The 23,083-nt window shown below is 41.6% G+C and overlaps 1 protein-coding gene across 1 annotated transcript in view; it reads right to left on the bottom strand.

The window, feature by feature from the left end:
* PITPNM3 (PITPNM family member 3) overlaps positions 1-23,083 on the bottom strand; it is an 876,999-nt gene that overhangs the window by 243,999 nt on the left and 609,917 nt on the right. Inside the window, exon 5 of the mRNA XM_069761259.1 lies at positions 21,236-21,471. Coding sequence (XP_069617360.1) covers positions 21,236-21,471 — 236 coding nt within the window. The remainder of the gene's footprint in view (positions 1-21,235; positions 21,472-23,083) is intronic.

The following is a 23,083-nucleotide window of genomic DNA, read 5'->3' as shown; positions in this document are numbered from 1 at the left end:
GTGCTTTGTGTGGATGATGTGTTCTACGTCATCCCCACAGTGTCTTCGGCATCAAGCGTCTGCACAGGTATGCCTCCCTGCCCTGACCAGTGCAAAGTACTCTAGTGCGCATGCACTGGGACTCTTTGGCCTATTCCTGCGCATGCGCCCTGTAGCCCTGTCAAGGGCAGAGAGAAGTATGCTTGCGCAGAAGCGACATGCTGGAGAAACTGTATATGACATAGGATGCGTCAACCACACAAAGCAAAGAAGGAGGACAGCATCTCAAGAAGAGAGAAGGCGCCAGACCAAGGCAGCAATGTCTACCCCATATTTGAGTATAATCCAAGCTCTGTTTCTTGTCTTGCATGCTTGATCGGGGATAAAAATACAGTATATTAGAATGATGTATATCAGGCCTGAAAAGTACTGGCCTTACCTCATATGAGACAACCTGGTGATTGGTTCCCTTTAAGGCCAAATTGCTACTGCAAAAAGGACAATAATTTGTATATAAGAGTTTTTTTTTTCAAAATACAGAGTAATTGTCATCTTTCCTGACCTGTTTATTTTAGACTTAAAGCAAACCTGTCAGCAGTACTTTGCTAAGTAAACCACAGACATTGTCAGGTTTGCAGTATGAAACTGATTAAAATGATAAATGGGATTAAGAAATCAGGGTTACAAGTTTTCAGTTAATGATATGCCCGTGCTCTGGGGTGGGACTGTAGGCAGGGTGTTATCTTCCTGCTCTAAGCCAGAGAAACCAAGGAAAAAAGCAGTCTACAGGCCACACTGAAGCACAAACAGTCTGTCTCTATGATGAGGAATATGTTTGTGTTTCGGGGTGGCCTGTAGGCAGGTGTCTTCTTGGTTTCTCTGGCTTAGAGCAAGAATATAGACTCTGCCTACAGTCCCACCCCGAAGCATGAGAATCTAATTAACTGAAAACTTCTAACACTGATTACACAAGAACCACAAGACGGATTTCTTCACCCCAGGTATCATTTATATTAGTTTAACAGTGCTAATCTGACAATACCTGTAGTTTAGCAAAATCCTGCTGACAGGTTCGCTTTCATTATATTCTCCATTATAAAACAACTCCAGAGCATTTTAGAGCTTTGCATTGTTCTGTTCCTCTGGTGGTCTTACTCCTTTACAGCTCGGTGTCATTAGGATATGTTCTTGGACACTTTAACTCTGGCCAATCAGTGTTGACATTGTCAGACTGTGTAGGGTCAATACCATTCAACAAGTGAAATAGAGCCACCTTATTGTTAATTTATTTATACATTTTTAGGAAGAATAACAGAATTTCACGAAACAGAGTTTTAAAATAAGTTTTTCCAGAATTGTTTTTTTTATGGGGAATGCATTTATTAAAATAGGCAAGTCAGGAGAACATTCAGGTATCTTTTAAGGTAATTTGCATTGATAGTTGCAAATTGGATTAACATCATATATATTAGACTAGGTGTTTCCAGCCAGCTAACGCTCGGCACGCTCATTATTATTATTATTATTTATTTATATAGCACCATTAATTCCATGGTGCTGTACATGAGAAAGGAGTTACATACAGGGTATCATTCCTATCTAGTTAATGCTGCTGGTGATTAAACTAAAACGCAGGTGGTAAATTAACTTAAAATGAAGTTAATAACAATAATAATCATTAAAAATCTGAATAATACTAATAATGCATTTTATTCACAGTGTAAAATCAAAAACAAACTGGATTCAGTAAGATGTGCATTTTTTATTCATTCCAGCATCTATCCAAATTTCATAGCGAAACATAAATTAAGTTAAAATTTCTCTGTAAACACAATTAAATGTATAGTCATTTTCGTCATTTTCAAAGATCTTTCCTTGACTTCTACCAGGTACAATTTAATGTGTGGGGACGGGATTGTGTGTGGTAATGTGGTGGGGGCGGCGGGATTATGTGTGGTAATGTGGTGGGGGTGGGATTATGCGTAGTAATGTGGTGGGGGCAGGATTATGTGTGGTAATGTGGTGGGGGGCGGGATTGTGTGGTAATGTGGAGGGGGGCGGGATTATATGTGGTGATGTGGTGGGGGGTGGGATTATGTGTGGTAATGTGTGGGGGGTGGGATTATGTGTGGTGATGGGGTTGGGGGGGCGGGATTATGTGTGGTGATGGGGAGGGGGGGCGGGATTATGTGTGGTGATGGGGTGGGAGGGTGGGATTATTATGTGGTGATGGGGTGGGGGGAGATTATGTGTGGTGATGGGGTGGGGGGGCGGGATTATGTGTGGTGATGGGGTGGGGGGTGGGATTATGGGTGGTGATGGGGTGGGGGGTGGGATTATGGGTAGTGATAGGGTGGGGGGTGGGATTATGGGTGGTGATGGGGTGGGGGGCGGGATTATAGGTGGTGATGGGGTGGGGGGGCGGGTTTATGTGTGGTGATGGGGTGGGAAGCAGGATTATGTGTGGTGATGGGGTGGGGGAGCGGGTTTATTGGTGGTGATGGGGTGGGGGGTGATATTATGGGTGGTGATGGGGTGGGGGGGTGGGATTATGGGTGGTGATGGGGTGGGAGGCAGGATTATGGGTGGTAATGGGGTGGGGGGCGTTATTATAGGTGGTGATGGGGTGGAGGGGTGGGATTATGGGTGGTGATGGGGTGGGGGAGCGGGATTATGGGTGGTGATGGGGTGGGGGGGCAGGATTATGGGTGGTGATGGGGTGGGGGGCGGGATTATGGGTGGTGATGGTGTGGGGGGTGGGATTATGGGGGTGATGGGGTGGGGGGTGGGATTATGGGTGGTGATGTGGTGGGGGGCAGGATTGTGTGTGGTGATGTGGTGGGAGGTGGAGCTACTGTGCAGGGGGTGGGATTAGTGAGTAATCACGATGCCTCTTTTATATAGATGTATTAACATCATGAGTTGAACATATAATGTTCCCAAGACCTTCCCTTTTATTAGAAAAATTTTCAGAATTAGTTACTAGTGATTAAATTTGCAATTTTATTTATTCAATACTTCTAATCATTAGAGCTATCATCTCATGCAGTGAATGTAAATATGTTTTTTGGACACATGACAAATTCTTTACAGCTTAAGCATCCAAAAACTGCTTTTTAAAACTTCAGCTGCTTCAAAGAGCACGATTGTTCCCATGGCAGCCAGGTTTGTGCAATCAGATTTTCTTTTTGTCCTCCGGCCATGTGTCCCCAAAACAGGTAGAAACTGATATATGTGCAGAGAAAAATATATTCAGCAAATATTCACCCTGTTTTACTAAAAAAAAAAAAAAGGTTCTAAAATGTGTCAGTGGATTTGCTAAATGATTCCCTATGGGAAATAGATCAGAGTTTGATTTCTAAATCAGAAAAATAAATTGTTTTATTTCATCCACAGTGTTCACTGTTGACTAAAATTATGATGTGGTTACAGTTATTTTAATAGAAACTTTTGATATTGATAAAGTAACTTCGGTTATTTTAATAGCAATAATAGCTGAGGGATCAGCTTTATTCTCATTTGCACAAGGGAAGACTAGAAGCAATAGGATGAAACTGAAAGGGAGGAGACACAGATTAGATATTAGACAAAACTTTTTGACAGGGTGATCAATGGGTGGAACAGGCTGCCATGAGAGGTGGTGAGTTCTCCTTCAATGGAAGTCTTCAAACAGAGGCTGGACAGACATCTGTCTGAGATGGTTTAGTGAATCCTACATTGAGCAGGGGGTTGGGCCAGATGACCCAGGAGGTCCCTTCCAACTCTACCTTTCTATGATTCTATGAACTGAAGTGGCATCTCATAAGGACGTGTTCTCTTTTTTTTTTTAATACAAAACAGCTTGACTGACACCTGCAACTTGTACTGAGCAATGTGAGATCTCAGCAGCAGGAGAGTCACTGAAGTGCTCTCAGTCAGGCTAGGTGGAAGAAGATTGACTGAAACTTACAAAGAACTATTGTATACCTCCATTCTGACTTGTATTTTCAAAGCAAACATATAATTCTCATCAGATTTAAGAGATCTGTTCAGTTTGTATTATGAAATCCGGTGATTGATAAGCTTTTGGGTAGAGACAATCATCCACTCATCCATCCGAGAAAATTGTTCTGATTATGCTAATCATACTCTTCTCAGACTCAGAGTGTGATCTGATTAAAAAAAATAGTTTCTCCATCTGTCCCATTCAGTCTGTCTGTGAAAATTGGACCACACTTGGATGTCACCATAGTGTGGCGTGATTTTTGGCATGGACCTATAAGCCTAGAATGGCCAAGTGCATGCGAATATCGGAGGTAAATCGTGCATACTGCAATTTTTCTTAACCGGTGAAATATATTGTCAGTATAAAACCAATAAAAAAATTGCTAGAAAAATTTGTAAAATCAGGGAAGGGGGTAAATACAAAAAGGAGAGAGAGAGGGGTAGGTGGGACCGGTCTTAAAAAAGAATCGCCTAGTCACTAATCTTCTGATCTGAGAAATCTCTGGGAGCTACAAAAGGAGTTTTGATATTGTAGCTCTCCCACATAGTCCAAATATGTTTAAATGGAACCTGTCACCAGAAAAAATGCTATTAACTTACAGTTATGGGGCTAATCTGCAAGTTAGTAGTGTTACTAACCTGCCTGGCATCTGCACTTAGCCTAAAGCTGTTGGAAGAAAATGAACCTTATTCCCCCGGCAGCGTTCCGGTTTAGGTCACAGAAGAAGGTGCTGGCGCAGGTCCAGTCACCACTCTGAGAATACAGAGCGGCGGCTGTAACTACGTCCCCGACCCTGAGTGACAACCGGCCCTAATGCAGAGCCAGCATCAGACAGTGCCGGGGATGCATTTACAGCATACTCAGAGCGGTGACTGAACCAGCGCCGCTGTTGCCCCGGTGTCTGAAACCCAAAAGCTGCCAGGGGGAGAAAAGTTCATTTTCGTTCTGCAGCATTTGAACAAGTGCAGGCGCCGGGCCGGTCAGCAATAGAATCATAGAATCATACAGTAGAATGTTAGAGTTGGGAGGGACTTTCAGAATCATTGTGTCCAACGCTATTGTCTAACACCATTAACCTGCAGATTTGGCCCATATCTGCAGGTTAATAAAGTTTTTCTGGTGACAGATTCCCTTTAAATGTGCCTACCCACTCAGCTGTAATCAGTAGAGCCAGGCAGCAATGGTTCAGTCCTCCCGAACTGCCCCTTTGGTAAAAAAAAAAACATTAATGATTAGGCTGTTCATGTAGGGTCCACCAGTGGGAAAAAAAAACCTCTTTATGACCGTTGACTCTTCTCTATTAAGCCAGAATATCCTAACATTGTATCTGAACATTTTTCTAAGTCAAACATTGAATTCTATGCATAGAATTTTGACAATTTTGTTATTTTTGTTTCTTCTCTTTAGTGATAATATAATTCAACATTTCTGTGGAAACACAACTGTGCACATTATTAAACAAAAAAAAGAATAGAAAAAGAAAATAACTTAAAAAATACATGAAGAAGTTTCAAGATGCTATTGTCTTCATGTGTAGTGCAAATGTAACACTATTTATACCAGTAAATAAAGAATTGTTCAAAAATATTGAGGACGAGCTAGTGTCATTGTTTTTTTTTTAAGAAAAAAAACTCCAAATCCTTGTCTCTTGAGTATTTTTGAAAACAACAAGACTTAAGCTCATCAAATGAAATTGATATCCCACTTCACACCTCCAATAAAGAATGGCTCAGTGAGTTCATGTATTAGTTTATTGAGGCATGATATTAAAGAAAAAAAAAGTGTGCCTGGGGTTAAGATGCAGAAATTTCCTGTTCCTTAGTTTGATTTCTAAGCTCTAATAAATCATGGCTGCTTCCACCCCCCCCCCCCAAAAAAAATAAATATATACATAGATATCTGAAATATAAAATCAATCAGTCTGAATAAGCATATTTAACATCATTTTTTTTTGTTAAATATTTTTAATGAACCCCTTAACTTCCAATGGCGTCCTTGTATACCTTCCTGTTTGACGTCCTTGGATGCCTTCCTGTTTGGTACGGGCTCCGGCAGTGAGCCTGCACCTTTTCCGGCACATGACAGCTGATCTGATGTGCCCCTAACAGCCGTGGGTGGAATCGCGATCCACCAGCGGCTGTTAACATGTTAAATGCCACTGTCAAACTCTGACAGCGGCATTTAACATGCATGGACAGGAAGAGCGTCATTGCCTCCTCTCATCGGTGTCCGTATCACATGACCACAGGTCACCGATGGGTTGGCATGACAACACGGGGTCAGCAGGAGACCCCTGTAGTTGTCATAGCCAAATAGCTATGAGCGCCGCCTAGCGGTCGGTGCTCATAGCAAGTGAGCATTTCTGCTACACAGAGCAGGGCTGTAGCCCTGCTCTACATAGCACAAGCGATCGGATGATCGCACCTTTTAGTCTCCCAATGGGACTATTGAAGCAAGTAAAAAGTTTTTTAAAAAAAGTCTTTTTTTAAATATTACAAAAATAAATATATAAAAGTTCAAACCACCTCCCTTTCGCCCCATTCAAAATAAAACAATAAAAAATTTCATATATACAGCTCTCCCAAAAATTAAGAGACCACTGCAAAATGTTCAGTTTGTCTGATTTTTCTCTTTATAGGTATATTTTTTGAGTAAAATGTAAATTGTTCTATTAGTCTATAAACTTCTGACAACATGTCTCCGAATTTCCAAGCAATATATTTTGTATTTTTTTCTGAAAAAAGAAAAATGGTCAAAATTAACCCCTTTACCCCCAAGAGTGGTTTGCACATTAATGACCGGGCCAATTTTTACAATTCTGACCACTGTCCCTTTATGAGGTTATAACTCTGGAACGCTTCAACGGATCCCAGTGAATCTGACATTGTTTTCTCGTGACATATTGTACTTCATGACAATGGTAAAAATTCTTTGATAGTACCTGCGTTTATTTGTGAAAAAAATGGAAATTTGGCGAAAATTATGAAAATTTCGCAATTTTCCAACTTTGAATTTTTATGCAATTAAATCACAGAGATATCTCACACAAAATACTTAATAAGTAACATTTCCCACATGTCTACTTTACATCATCACAATTTTGGAACCAAAATTTTTTTTTGTTAGGGAGTTATAAGGGTGAAAAGTTGACCAGCAATTTCTCATTTCTACAACACCATTTTTTTTTTAGGGACCACATCTCATTTGAAGTCATTTTGAGGGGTCTATATGATAGAAAATACCCAAGTGTGACACCATTCTAAAAACTACACCCCTCAAGGTGCTCAAAACCACATTCAAGAAGTTTATTAACCCTTCTGGTGCTTCACAGGAATTTTTTGAATGTTTAAATAAAAATGAACATTTAACTTTTTTTCACAAAAAATTTAATTCAGCTCCAATTTGTTTTATTTTACCAAGGGTAACAGGAGAAAATGGACCCCAAACATTGTTGTACAATTTGTCCTGAGTGCGCCAATACCCCACATGTGGGGGTAAACCACTGTTTGGGCGCATGGCACAGCTCGGAAGCGAAGGAGCGCCATTTGACTTTTCAATGCAAAATTGACTGGAATTGAGATGGGACGCCATGTTTCGTTTGGAGAGCCCCTGATGTGCCTAAACATTGAAACCCCCCACAAGTGACACCATTTTGGAAAGTAGACCCCCTAAGGAACTTACCTAGAGGTGTGGTGAGCTCTTTGACCCACCAAGTGCTTCACAGAAGTTTATAATGTAGAACCGTAAAAATAAAAAATCATATTTTTTCACAAAAATTATCTTTTCGCCCCCAATTTTTTATTTTTCCAAGGGTAAGAGAAGAAATTGGACCGCAAAAGTTGTTGTACAATTTGTCCTGAGTACGCTGATACCCCATATGTGGGGGTAAACCACTGTTTGGGCGGATGGGAGAGCTTGGAAGGGAAGGAGCGCCATTTGACTTTTCAATGCAAAATTGACAGGAATTGAGATGGGACACCATGTTGCGTTTGCAGAGCCCCTAATGTGCCTAAACATTGAAACTCCCCACAAGTGACACCATTTTGGAAAGTAGACCCCCTAAGGAACTTATCTAGAGGTGTGGTGAGCACTTTGACCCACCCAGTGCTTCACAGAAGTTTATAATGCAGAACCGTAAAAATAAAAAATATTTTTTCACAAAAATTATCTTTTCGCCCCCAATTTTTTATTTTTCCAAGGGTAAGAGAAGAAATTGGACCCCAAAAGTTGTTGTACAATTTGTCCTGAGTACGCTGATATCCTATATGTGGGGGTAAACCACTGTTTGGGCGGATGGGAGAGCTCGGAATGGAAGGAGCGCCGTTTGACTTTTCAATGCAAAATTGACAGGAATTGAGATGAGACTCCATGTTGCGTTTGCAGAGCCCCTAATGTACCTAAATAGTAGAAACCCCTCACAAGTGACACCATTTTGGAAAGTAGACCCCCTAAGGAACTTATCTAGATGTGTGGTGAGCGCTTTGACCCACCAAGGGCTTCACAGAAGTTTATAATGGAGAGCCGTAAAAATAAAACAAAAATTTTTTCCCACAAAAATTATTTTTTAGCCCCCAGTTTTGTATTTTCCCGAGGGTAACAGGAGAAATTGGACCCCAAAATTTGTTGTCCAATTTGTCCTGAGTGCGCTGATACCCCATATGTGGGGGGAACCACTGTTTGGGCGCATGGGAGGGCTCGGAAGGGAAGGAGCTCCATTTGGAATGCAGACTTAGATGGAATGGTCTGCAGGTGTCACATTGCATTTGCAGAGCCCCTAATGTACCTAAACAGTAGAAACCCCCCACAAGTGACACCATTTTGGAAAGTAGACACCCTAAGGAACTCATCTAGATGTGTTGTGAGAGCTTTGAACCCCCAAGTGTTTCACTACAGTTTGTAACGCAGAGCCGTGAAAATTAAAAAAAAAAATCTTTCCCCCAAAAATTATTTTTTAGCCCCCAGTTTTGTATTTTCCCGAGGGTAAGAGGAGAAATTTGACCCCAAAAGTTGTCCAATTTGTCCTGAGTACGCTGATACCCCATATGTTGGGGGGAACCACCGTTTGGGCACATGGGAGGGCTCGGAAGGGAAGGAGTGCCATTTGGAATGCAGACTTAGATGGAATGGTCTGCAGGCGTCACATTGCGTTTGCAGAACCCCTAATGTACCTAAACAGTAGAAACCCCCCACAAGTGACCCCATATTGGAAACTAGACCCCCCAGGGAACTTATCTAGATGTGTTGTGAGAACTTTGAACCCCCAAGTGTTTCAATACAGTTTATAACGCAGAGCCGTAAAAATAAAAAATCTTTTTTTTCCCACAAAAATTATTTTTAGCCCCCAGTTTTGTATTTTCCCAAGGGTAACAGGAGAAATTGGACCCCAACAGTTGTCCTATTTGTCCTGAGTACGCTGATACCCCATATGTTGGGGTAAACCCCTGTTTGGGCACATGGGCGAGCTCGGAAGGGAAGAAGCACTGTTTTACTTTTTCAACGCAGAATTGGCTGGAATTGAGATCGGACGCCATGTCGCATTTGGAGAGCCCCTGATGTGCCTAAACAGTGGAAACCCCCCAATTATAACTGAAACCCTAATCCAAACACTCCCCTAACCCTAATTCCAACGGTAACCCTAACCACACCTCTAACCCTGACACACCCCTAACCCTAATCCCAACCCTATTCCCAACTGTAAATGTAATCTAAACCCTAACTGTAACTTTAGCCCCAACCCAAACTGTAGCCCTAGCCCTAACCCTAGCCCTAACCCTAACCCTAGCCCTAACCCTAGCCCTAACCCTAGCCCTAACCCTAACCCTAGCCCTAACCCTAGCCCTAATGGGAAAATGGAAATAAATACATTTTTTTAATGTTTCCCTAACTAAGGGGGTGATGAAGGGGGGTTTGATTTACTTTTATAGTGGGTTTTTTAGCGGATTTTTTTGATTGGCAGCCGTCACACACTGAAAGACGCTTTTTATTGCAAAAAATATTTTTTGCGTTACCAAATTTTGAGAGCTATAATTTTTCCATATTTTGGTCCACAGAGTCACGTGAGGTCTTGTTTTTTGTGGGACGAGTTGACGTTTTTATTGGTAACATTTTCGGGCACGTGACATTTTTTGATCGCTTTTTATTCCGATTTTTGTGAGACAGAATGACCAAAAACCAGCTATTCATGAATTTCTTTTGGGGGAGGCGTTTATACCGTTCCGCGTTTGGTAAAATTGATAAAGCAGTTTTATTCTTCGGGTCAGTACGATTACAGCGACACCTCATTTATATCATTTTTTTATGTTTTGGCGCTTTTATACGATAAAAACTATTTTATAGAAAAAATAATTATTTTGGCATCGCTTTATTCTCAGGACTATAACTTTTTTATTTTTTTGCTGATGATGCTGTATGGTGGCTCGTTTCTTGCGGGACAAGATGACGCTTTCAGCGGTACCATGGTTATTTATATCTGTCCTTTTGATCGCGTGTTATTCCACTTTTTGTTCGGCGGTATGATAATAAAGCGTCGTTTTTTGCCTCCTTTTTGTTTTTTTCTTACGGTGTTTACTGAAGGGGTTAACTAGTGGGCCAGTTTTATAGGTCGTGCCGTTACGGACACGGCGATACTAAATATATGTACTTTTATTGTTTTTATTTATTTATTTAGATAAAGAAATGTATTTATGGGAATAATATATTTTTTTTTCATTATTTAGGAATATTTTTTTTTATTTTTTTTTACACATTTGGAAAAATTTTTTTTTTACTTTTTTACTTTGTCCCAGGGGGGGACATCACAGATCGGTGATCTGACAGTGTGCACAGCACTCTGTCAGATCACCGATCTGATAGCAGTGCAGGCTGCTTCACAGTGCCTGCTCTGAGCAGGCTCTGTGAAGCCACCTCCCTCCCTGCAGGACCCGGATCCGCGGCTATCTTGGATCCGGGCCTGGAGCAAGCAGGGAGGGAGGTAAGACCCTCGCAGCAACGCGATCACATCGCGTTGCTGCGGGGGCTCAGGGAAGCCCGCAGGGAGCCCCCTCCCTGCGCGATGCTTCCCTGCACTGCCGGCACATCGCGATCATCTTTGATCGCGGTGTGCCAGGGGTTAATGTGCCGGGGGCGTTCCGTGACCGCTCCTGGCACATAGTGCCGGATGTCAGCTGCGATAGGCAGCTGACACCCGGCCGCGATCGGCCGCGCTCCCCCCGTGAGCGCCACCGATCGCGCTGGACGTACTATCCCGTCCGTGGTCATGGGAGCCCACCCCACCTCGACGGGATAGTACGTCCGATGTCAGAAAGGGGTTAAAAATAACAAAAACAGTGCTTTCAGACCTCAAATAATGCAAAGAAAACAAGTTCATAATCATTTAGAAACAACAATACTAATGTTTTAACTGAGGAAGAGTTCAGAAATCAATATTTCGTGGAATAACCATGATTTTTAATCACAGCTTTCATGCGTCTTGGCATGCTTTCCACCAGTCTTTCACACTGCTTCTGGCGCAAAAATGTAAGCAGTTCTTCTTTGTTTGATGGCTTGTGACTATCCATCATCCTCTTGATTACATTCCAGAGGTTGTCAATGGGGTTCAGGTCTGGAGATTGGGCGCCCATGACAGGGTTATGATGTGGTGGTCTCTTAATTTTTGCCAGAGCTGTAAACATATTTGGTATCGCCGCATTCAGAATCGCCCGATCTATCAATATCTAAAAAGAATTAATCCAATTGGTAAACGGTGTAGCGAGAAAAAATTGAAACGCCAGAACTACATTTTTTTTTGGTCGCGCAACATTGCAATAAAATGCAATAACGGGCGATCAAAAGATCATACTGCACCAAAATGGTATCAATAAAAACGTCAGATCGGTGATCAACAAACAAGCCTTCATCTGGCCCCAGTTCCCACAAAATGGAGACGCTACGGGTCTCTGAAAATGGCAACATTTTTCACCACTTAATTTAAGAAGAACCTAGACATGTTTGATGTCTGTGAACTCGTAATGACCTGGAGAATCACAATGGCATGTCAGTTTTAGCATTTAGTGAACTATGTGCAATTTCACCTACATTTGGATTTTTTTTCCCATTTTCCAGTACATGATATGGTAAAATCAATGGTGCCATTCGAAAGTACAACTAGTCCCACAAAAAACAAGACCTCACATAGCCATATTGACGTAAAAATAAAAAAGTTGTGGCCATGGGAAGAAGGGGAGCAAAAAATGGAAATGCAAAAATGGAAATACCGCAGGTCCTTAATGGGTTAAAGCTGTTGGAATTTGGTCAAACTATACCAATATAGGTACTAACAAGCCTATTTTAGCTTTTGATAACTACATAAATATAATCTTTTAAACTGTTTCTATTCATTTAATTTAAAAAAATCTACACTTGTAAATATAAAGTGAGCTCTAAAAAAGTATAATAACAGCACAAAAAAAATTACAAAACCCTATAATTTACAGGGTAATTCCTTGTTTAAACAGAACTTTTACCAGATTTGAAAATACAAATTGTATACATTATTAACCCCTTCCTGCAAAAAGACATTGTGTTCATATCCTGGGAAGAGGTCCTCAGTGGTATAGAGGGATCAGGAGCGGTGCGCCCTCCTGGTGCAGTAGATACTGCCTCTAACAGCCGTAGCTGGTGCTCAGTTCTGGTCGATATCTGGGAACGGCATTCATTTGGAACATGTACCAGTGCCCTTACGCACTTGCCCTCATTGTCACCCCATAACACTATTGTGTGGGACAGATTACTATGACAGATGGGGGATCTGCTGAAGACCACCATCGATGCCATCTCGGTCGTCATATGTACTCCATAGGAGACAGAGATTTTCACTCTCAGATCAGAACTTTAATGACTATGTGATTCTCTCCAGCCTCTTCAGAAGTTTTTAAGGCCGGTTTCACACGTCAGTGGCTCCGGTACGTGAGGTGACAGTTTCCTCACGTATCGGAGACACTGACTCACGTAGATGCATTAAAATCAATGTGTCTCTGCACATGTCAGCGTGTTTTCACGGACCGTGTGTCCGTTTGGAAAACACGGAGACATGTCAGTGTTCGTGGGAGCACACGGATCACACGGACCCATTAAAGTCAATGGGTCCGTGTAAAACACGTACCGCACACGGATGTTGTCCGTGTGCAGTCCGTGTGCCGTGCAGGAGACAGCGCTACTGTAAGCGCTGTCTTCCCCGCTTGTGGTGCTGAAGCCCCATTCATCCCTTCTTCCCAGCAGCGTTTGCTGGAAAGAAGGAATGAATAATCTTTTTTTTAATCTATTTTTGTTTTTAAAATAAAGTTGCCGGTAATCTGCCCCCTTCCACCCCCTTTGCGCCTCCCCTCCCCCCATCCCCGCTGGCATTAAAATACTTACCCAGCTCCCTCGGCGCTTACATCCTTTCAGCGTCACTGCTTGTCCTGTATGAGCGGTCACGTGGTGCCGCACATTACAGTGATGAATATGCGCCCGGAATGAGGAAAGGTGACTATCGCGCAGCGCTCCCCCTCCCCGTTACACTCACCTGGTAATGGCGCTGTGCAGTCCCTGCTTCCCCGACGCCGCAGCTTCATCCTGTACTGAGCGGTCACCATTACCGCTCATTACAGTAATGAATATGCGGCTCCACCTCTATGGGAGGTGGAGCCGCATATTCATTACTGTAATGAGCGGTACCATGTGACCGCTCTGTACAGAAAGAAGCTGCTGCTGCCGGCACCGGGGAAGCCAGGGACCTGCAGGGACTGCGCCAGGAGTAGGTGAGTATAATTTCACAGACCCCGCTCCCCCTCTCCTGCCGACCCTGGGTATGACTCGAGTATAAGCCGAGAGGGGGACTTTCAGCCCAAAAAAGTGGGCTGAAAATCTCGGCTTAGACTTTAGTATATACGGTATATATAGTGAGGTAGTGAGGGGAATTATATGCGTGGGTCGGTATGTATCCCCCAGGATGTGCATAGACGTGTATTGAAGCCACTGGAGTGCATTGCAGTCACAGACATAGCTGTGGTTGCAGTGCAGGATAAAAGTAAGTCTGGACTTGGTCAAGCTATTTGGCCAAAGCAGATTTAAGAAAACCCGGCATGGGCTTTTATTTTGGAGCGAACTACAGGATGATTTTGGAGCGGTTCACTCTCTCCAGCCGGGTCTTACAAGTGACCCATGGCCACGGATCCCATTTAAAAACCCTGCAGCAAAGGGGTGGGTGTGTAAGTGCTTGCTTGCAAGCATCAGAGCAGGTGGCTCTGCAACATCTGGCTTGTGTGAAGTCAACACAGAGCCAAGGGAAGCATAACGCCTGGTGCTCCTCAGAGTGACAACGTGGTACAGTAGCCCATGGCAACCGGTCTTGGATACGGGCTGTTCTGATGTCCCGGCTGTGATCCAGAGGATACAGTTTTGCTCTTAAGTTGTAAGTTTTTGGACAATAAAGACATTTGCGTTGAACTTTACTGGGTCACTGCCTTATTACCTCACGGTCAACACCGCTGCTCTCTCTCTCTCTCTCTCTATATATACATATATATATATATATATATATATATATACATATATATACTCTGCTCAAAAAAATAAAGGGAGCACTAAAATCCCATATCCTAGATATCACTGAATGAAATATTCCAGTTGTAAATCTTTATTTATGCCAGACATCCACAGATGGGGGTTGTGCTCACAGCCCAACACCATGCATTTGCCACAGAACACCAGGATTGGCAAATTCGCCACTGGCGCCCTGTGCTCTTCACAGATGAAAGCAGGTTCACACTGAGCACATGTGACAGATGTGACAGAGTCTGGAGATGCCGTGGAAAGCAATCTGCTGCCTGCAACATCCTTCAGCATGACCGGTTTGGCAGTGGGTCAGTAATGGTGTGGGGTGGCATTTCGTAGGAGGGCTGCACAGCCCTTCATGTGCTTGACTGCCATTAGGTACCGAGATGAGATCCTCAGACACCTTGTGAGACCATATGCTGGTGCGGTTGGCCCTGGGTTCATCCTAATGCAGGACAATGCCAGACATCATGTGGCTGGAGTGTGTCAGCAGTTCTTGCAAGATGAAGGCATTGAATCTATGGACTGGCCCGCCCGTTCCCCAGACCTGAATCCGATTGAACACATCTGGGACATCATGTTTCGCACCATCCACCAACGTCACGTTGCACCACAGACTGTCCAGGAGTTGGCGGATGCTTTACTCCAGGTCTGGGAGGAGATTCCTTTGGAGACCATCCAAAGCATCATCAGGAGCATGCCAAGGGGTTGTAGGGAGGTCATACAGTCACGTGGAGGCCACACACAATACTGAGCATCATTTCCTTGTCTTGAGGCATTTCCACTGAAGTTGGATCAGCCTGTAACTTCATTTTCCACTTTGATTTTGAACATCATTCCAACTCCAGACCTCCATGGGATATTTGTTGTGATTTATGTTGATCATTTTTAGGTTTTATTGTTCTCAACACATTCCACTATGAAATGAATAAAGATTTACAACTAGAATATTCCATTCAGTGATATCTTGCATATGGGATTTTAGTGTTCCGATTATTTTTTTGAGCAGTGCATATATATATATATATATATATATATATATATATACAGTGGGGCAAAAAAGTATTTAGTCAGTCAGCAATAGTGCAAGTTCCACCACTTAAAAAGATGAGAGGCGTCTGTAATTTACATCATAGGTAGACCTCAACTATGGGAGACAAACTGAGAAAAAAAAATCCAGAAAATCACATTGGTTTTTTTTTTTACATTTTATTTGCATATTATGGTGGAAAATAAGTATTTGGTCAGAAACAAACAATCAAGATTTCTGGCTCTCACAGACCTGTAACTTCTTCTTTAAGAGTCTCCTCTTTCCTCCACTCATTACCTGTAGTAATGGCACCTGTTTAAACTTGTTATCAGTATAAAAAGACACCTGTGCACACCCTCAAACAGTCTGACTCCAAACTCCACTATGGTGAAGACCAAAGAGCTGTCAAAGGACACCAGAAATAAAATTGTAGCCCTGCACCAGGCTGGGAAGACTGAATCTGCAATAGCCAACCAGCTTGGAGTGAAGAAATCAACAGTGGGAGCAATAATTAGAAAATGGAAGACATACAACGCCACTGATAATCTCCCTCGATCTGGGGCTCCACGCAAAATCCCACCCCGTGGGGTCAGAATGATCACAAGAACGGTGAGCAAAAATCCCAGAACCACGCGGGGGGACCTAGTGAATGAACTGCAGAGAGCTGGGACCAATGTAACAAGGCCTACCATAAGTAACACACTACGCCACCATGGACTCAGATCCTGCAGTGCCAGACGTGTCCTACTGCTTAAGCCAGTACATGTCCGGGCCCATCTGAAGTTTGCTAGAGAGCATTTGGATGATCCAGAGGAGTTTTTGGAGAATGTCCTATGGTCTGATGAAACCAAACTGGAACTGTTTGGTAGAAACACAACTTGTCGTGTTTGGAGGAAAACGAATACTGAGTTGCATCCATCAAGCACCATACCTACTGTAAAGCATGGTGGTGGAAACATCATGCTTTGGGGTTGTTTCTCTGCAAAGGGGCCAGGACAACTGATCCGGGTACATGAAAGAATGAATGGGGCCATGTATCGTGAGATTTTGAGTGCAAACCTCCTTCCATCAGCAAGGGCATTGAAGATGAAACGTGGCTGGGTCTTTCAACATGACAATGATCCAAAGCACACCGCCAGGACAACGAAGCAGTGGCTTCGTAAGAAGCATTTCAAGGTCCTGGAGTGGCCTAGCCAGTCTCCAGATCTCAACCCTATAGAAAACCTTTGGAGGGAGTTGAAAGTCCGTGTTGCCAAGCGAAAAGCCAAAAACATCACTGCTCTAGAGGAGATCTGCATGGAGGAATGGGCCAACATACCAACAACAGTGTGTGGCAACCTTGTGAAGACTTACAGAAAACGTTTGACCTCTGTCATTGCCAACAAAGGATATATTACAAAGTATTGAGATGAAATTTTGTTTCTGACCAAATACTTATTTTCCACCATAATATGCAAATAAAATGTTAAAAAAACAGACAATGTGATTTTCTGGAATTTTTTTTCTCAGTTTGTCTCCCATAGTTGAGGTCTACCTATGATGTAAATTACAGACGCCTCTCATCTTTTTAAGTGGTGGAACTTGCACTATTGCTGACTGACTAAATACTTTTTTGCCCCACTGTATATATATATATATATATATATATATATATATATATATATATATATATATATATATATATATATATATATATACACACATTGGAAAAAGGACATGTGCTCCACAATATAAAAATATGACATTTCAATTGTTATACTAGATATATAAACAGCAATTGAAATGTCACATTGTCATATTATGGAGCACATATCCATTTTACAATAAGATACAAACCAGATGAAAAGATTAAAGCCACATGAAATATATTTGATACATACCCTGTTACCTAAGGGTACCGTCACACAGTGAAATTTTGATCGCTACGACGGCACGATTCGTGACGTTCGAGCGATATATCTGTGACGTTCGAGCGATATCGCAATGTCTGACACGCTCCTGCGATCAGGGACCCCGCTGAGAATCGTACGTCGTAGCAGATCGTTTGAAACTTTCTTTCGTCGTCTAGTGTCCCGCTGTGGCGGCATGATTGCATGGTGTAACATATATCGTATACGATGTGCGCATAGTAACCAACGGCTTCTACATCGCACATACGTCATGAAATTATCGCTCCAGCGTCGTAGATTGCAAAGTGTGACAGCAGTCTACGAAGCTGGAGCGATATTGTTACGACGCTGGAGCGTCACGGATCGTACCGTCATAGCGATGAAAATTGCACTGTGTGACGGTACCCTAAGGCTATGGGTTAACTGCTCACATATAAAGTACATGCATCTATTACAATATATTACACTTTGATTTGTAAAGATGTTTTCCCTTTCTCCTTTGTTATAATGGAGGGAAATTTGCATTTTCTTATAGCTAGATGATAAGAGCTTTACCATTCTACAAGATGCAGTACTGATAACATGCAGCGGTTGTTTACTCTTGCACATATATCATTGTTATATCTCTGACTACTGATCATTTGCAGAGAGAGGGGTAAAGTTCAAATACACAATATAAAGAGCAGCCGCCTACGCCGTCTTTCATTTTTAATCCAAAAATGCTAAAATTAAACCTGCATATTTCATACTAATCATGGTTTTTGTATGCACCGTCTGATTCCATTGTGGTCTACATGTACAGCAAAATGATAAGTTAAAACCTATTTGAAGAAATGATAATGAAGGCCATTTATTAGAAGCAGTAAAATTTGAATTCATATTCTGAAAGGCAAAAAACTGTTAGTTTTTTTTTTCACTTTGAAGCCCAGCGTGTGATTAGGAAGCAAAATGGAAAGCAGGGCAGCTTTGTAATATTCAAAAGGGAACTGGGCTTTTTCGCTTACTGGAGCTGCTCTTAGCACTGTGTGAAGTGCAAAAAAGCTTTTGGACACTAGATACACAATGGAAACAAAACTGAATACTGATTTGTGGTCGATTTCTTTATATTCCAACTAAAGCCTAATATCTTTTATTTCATATTTATGACACATTGAAAATTGCTATGGGCAATTCAATACAGAAGCAACGTGCATTCAAGGCGATTTCAACATCTATCGGAAAGCTCCGGAGTCCCAAAACAGAACTCAAGACGTCTTGCACAGCACAAATGTTTCGGAGCAATAGTATTGCTATTCCCTTGGTTGCAGGTGCTTGCTAATGCCTATAGTAGTAAAATACATACATTCTACACTTCCAGGTACATAATATGAATTGGGACTTGAGACAAATAATGCAGTAAGGCTCCTTAGGGACAGTATATAGCATAACAACTCAGAGTGACCCTGAGAATAATATTTCAATAAAGGAATGTGGGCAAATTAGGAGGTTGTTGTTGATAGCTATAAGAAAAACTATAATTCTGTAGCAAGGTATAAAGTAGAAAATTTTGGAACTTATCTAATGGACGTAGATCTTCTATCAACGGCCAAAAGAGTTTCCTAGATTCCGCCATTCAGATTAAGGAGATGTAGGATGTACTGGGGGTGATGCTGGATGATAGGACACTGGGCTCTGATTGATTCCTTGTTGAACTCTATAACAATTACAGTAAGGTAGTACTGGAAGAATCGTATGTAACCTTGGGGGATTTATTAAAAAATGGTCAACTACCAGACTTTATGTAAAAGACCATTAATAAAATGATCTCCAAAAAAGGGAAGCATACTAAGAGCCCAGAGTCCTACAGGCTGAGAACATTACTAAACACCAATGCCGAGTTTGTTGCCAAAGTTTTGGTGACCAATTTGGCCAAAGTCATAAGCTCTTTGATCCATAGGGGCCAATTAGGCAATAAATCATAAAGGAAGCCTTCAGTATGATGGCTGAAGAAAGGCTAGATACAGGTAAAAAGTCTATTCTCATGCTGATAGCTATTAAATGGACAAACTAGTAGGGTTATCTCTGGACAATAAGGAAAGAGTTTGAATTTGAAGAAAAATGTATAAAGTGGGTACAATTACTGTATAAAAAGCATATGGCTCATATATCAATGGGAAATGATCAGTCTGTTCTCTGACCAGGTGTACCTGACCAGGTTGCCGGTTTTCACCTCTACTGTTCATCATTTCATTAGAGCCACTACCAGAAAAAAATCAGAAAAGAAAACGGAATTAAGGGATTTATTTGTAAAGACAAGGAGGAAAATTCTTGCTCTGTGCAGATTATGTTCTATAATATTTGATACACAAAAATAAGCCAACAGGGCTATTGAGATTATTAACAAATTTGAAGCTCATCCTGGTTTGGGAATTAAATGGCAGCATTCAATATTATTAGTTCTGAAGGATGAGGGGAATAAATCTGAGGGAAAACTTATGGTTTTACGACCAGCTAAAAGCATCAAACATTTATTTATTATTACTATAAGAGTAGAAGTCAAGCAATGGGTTAAAACTTTATGGTAAGACATTTGTGCAAATGTAATTTTTTCAATGGCTTTCAAAATGATTCTAGATAAAAGTGTACTCTGACCACAGTCATACTTCCTTTTCTGGCGGACAGATGTGATTGCTGCAGCCAGTCATTGCGATAGATCTATTTACATCCTGTTCTGGTTGTATGGACAGGTGACTGCTGCAGGCAATCACTGGCTAGTCACTTAGAACTAGGATATCTCTCATTCTTCTTCTTGCTTCTTTGTGTGAAAATGTGACAATGGACTACTCTGTCAAGAAAACATGGCTGCATCAATTATCAAGAGTAGCTCAGCCCATCTCTATAACTGCCAACACAGAGATGATGCAGTGCATAAGTACTATATGAAAAACAAAAAAGTATAAGCAGGAAAGGGAGTAGGGTGAAAAAGGGCACTTGTTCTCTAACTTTCAGTGGCCAGGGTTGGCTCCTTCCACTCTGGGTCCAAGGACAGCTGGACAGGGTGCACAAGGTAATATGTTTATCCAAGATGTTAATCAAGCCATCAGAGGGGTGAATGCTATAGCTATCAGTCATGTATGAGCGATCATATTAATGCACTATTTAAGGTTATACTTTCACATAATGTCGGTATGTAACCTACAAACCTTCATAGCTACATGTATTTTTTGTATTATTTGTAAGACACTTGTCTGGAAACCTTGTTGTAAAGTACAGTGGTAGAAATCTCTTTCGGTCATTTCCATTATTTTATTTCTCTTATTAGAACATTATTTTTGCTTCTTGTAACGGAGATCGGGTATAGTTTCTTTTTTGTTATTATCAACAATAATGTTTGGTTCATTAAGATGTTTAACAGTGGCACAATCTCAATTTATTTTCTGCCAACATAATTCTGATAAGAGCCATTACCTGCTGAAATCTCTGAATAATCTCAGCTTTCTCGTTCAAACCTTAAATGGCATAATATAAACTATTTTCTAATATACTTGAATTAAAAATTCCCTATCCTTCCCTCACTACACTATCTAACATGCTGGAATACTCATACAAAGAGTCATCAGGGGGCAGAGGTTGCGGTCACTACCGCTAGAAGATGACACTATCACAGAAATTAAAGTACAACATTGAGAAGCTAGAAGAACCAAAAAAAAAACAAACAGAAAAATGTGGATAAAATTATATATACTGCAAGTTCATTAGTACATTAGCCAAAATTATTATTTCAAGCATATAAATTCTTACTTGTAAACCAGTGAGAAGGCTTCAGAACATATTGCAGGACAAGGGACCAGCTTGACTAAGATGTGTCCAAGAGCTGCTGGAAAATGAGCTCTGGTCACTTTCTCAAATACTGAGCTGAAAGTGTTGACATCGGCCAACTTGCTGTTGATATCCCCTCCTCCAGTATCTAGTATACTGCCACCATGAAGGACAAGAGCAAGGACATGTGTCTTGCAGCTGTTTTGTGAAACCACATCCTACAGGGGAAAATAAAAGCCATGACATAAAAATTTTATAAATTGATCAATATATCATGTGAGGTAATGTGCATATCGACTTTGGAGAGTCCGTATCAGATTCCATAATGTTAGATGCAAAAAATAGCTGTCAAAACTAGGACAAGTTGGAGGAACCCGAAGTAGCTTACAGTAAATCAGTGAGGCTTATTGGTTACTTACAGTTGTGCTCAAAAGTTTATATACCCCGGCAGATTTTTTGCTTTATTGCCTTTTTTTTCAGAGAATATGAATTAGAACACGAAAACTTTTTCTACACTCATGGTTAGTGGTTGGGTGAAGCCATTGATTGTCAAATTACTGTGTTTTCTCTTTTAAAATCATAATGACTACCCAAAACATCCAAATGACCCTGATCAAAAGCTTACATACCATTGTGATTTTGGCCTGATGGCATGCACAGAAGATGACACAAATGGGTTACAGACACAAGTAACATCCTCACCTTTGACCTGTTTGCTTGGAATCAGTGTGTGTGCATGAAAGCTGAGTGAGCTTCTGGGATCCAAACAGACTCTTGCATCTCCATCCAGCCACTGATGTTTCTGGATTGTGAGTCATGGGGAAAGCAAAAGAATTGTCAACAGATCTACGGGAAAAGGTAGTTGAACTGTATAAAACAGGAAAGGGATACAAAAAGATATTCAAGGAATTGATAATGCCAGTCTGCAGCATTCAAACTGTGATTAACAAATGGAAAATCAGGGGCTCTGTAAAAGCAAAACCACAGTCAGGTAGACCAACAAAAATGTAATCTGCAACTGCCAGGAAAATTGTTCGGGATGCAAAGAAAACCCCACAAATAACATTAGCTGAAATAGAGGACTCTCTGAAAACTAGCGGTCTGGCTGTTTCAAGGTGAACAATAAGGAGGCACTTGAAGAAAAATGGGCTGCATGGTCGAGTTGCCAGAAGAACACCATTACTGCATAAATGCCACCAAGTATCTTGCCTACAAAATGCAAAACAGCACAGAGACAAGCCTCAAAACTTTTGGAACAAGGTAATTTGGAGTGATGAGACCAAAATTGAACTTTTTGGCCACCACTATAAACTTTACATTTGGAGGGAGGTCAAAAAGGCTTATAATGAAAGGAACACTATTCCTACTGTAAAGCACGGAGGTGGATTGCTGATGTTTTGGGGATGTGCGAGCTACAAAGGCACAGGAAACTTGGTCAAATTCGAAGGAAAGATGAATGCAGCATGTTATCAGCAAATACTAGAGGCAAATTTGCACTCATCAGCCCTGAAGCTGCGCATGGGACGTACTTTGACATTCCAACGTGACAACGATCCAAAACACAAGGCCAAGTCGACCTGTCATTGGCTACAGCAGAACAAAGTGAAGATTCTGGAGTGGTCATTTCAGTCTCCTGACCTCAATATCATTGAGCCACTCTGGGGAGATCTCAAGCGCGCAGCCCAGGAATTTACAGGAACTAGAAGCTATTTGCCAAGAAGAGTGGGCAGCTTTACCATTAGGCTACGTTCACATTTGCTTTGTGCGGCGCAGCGTCAGTGACGCAACGCACAATGCATGCAAAACGCATGCACAACGCAGCGTTTTGTG

This window comes from Ranitomeya imitator, chromosome 3 (genome assembly GCF_032444005.1).
Source record: "Ranitomeya imitator isolate aRanImi1 chromosome 3, aRanImi1.pri, whole genome shotgun sequence".
Classification (NCBI taxonomy): Eukaryota; Metazoa; Chordata; class Amphibia; order Anura; family Dendrobatidae; genus Ranitomeya; species Ranitomeya imitator.
Note: the sequence above shows the minus strand (reverse complement) of the source record. Positions and strands in the feature narration are given on the sequence as shown.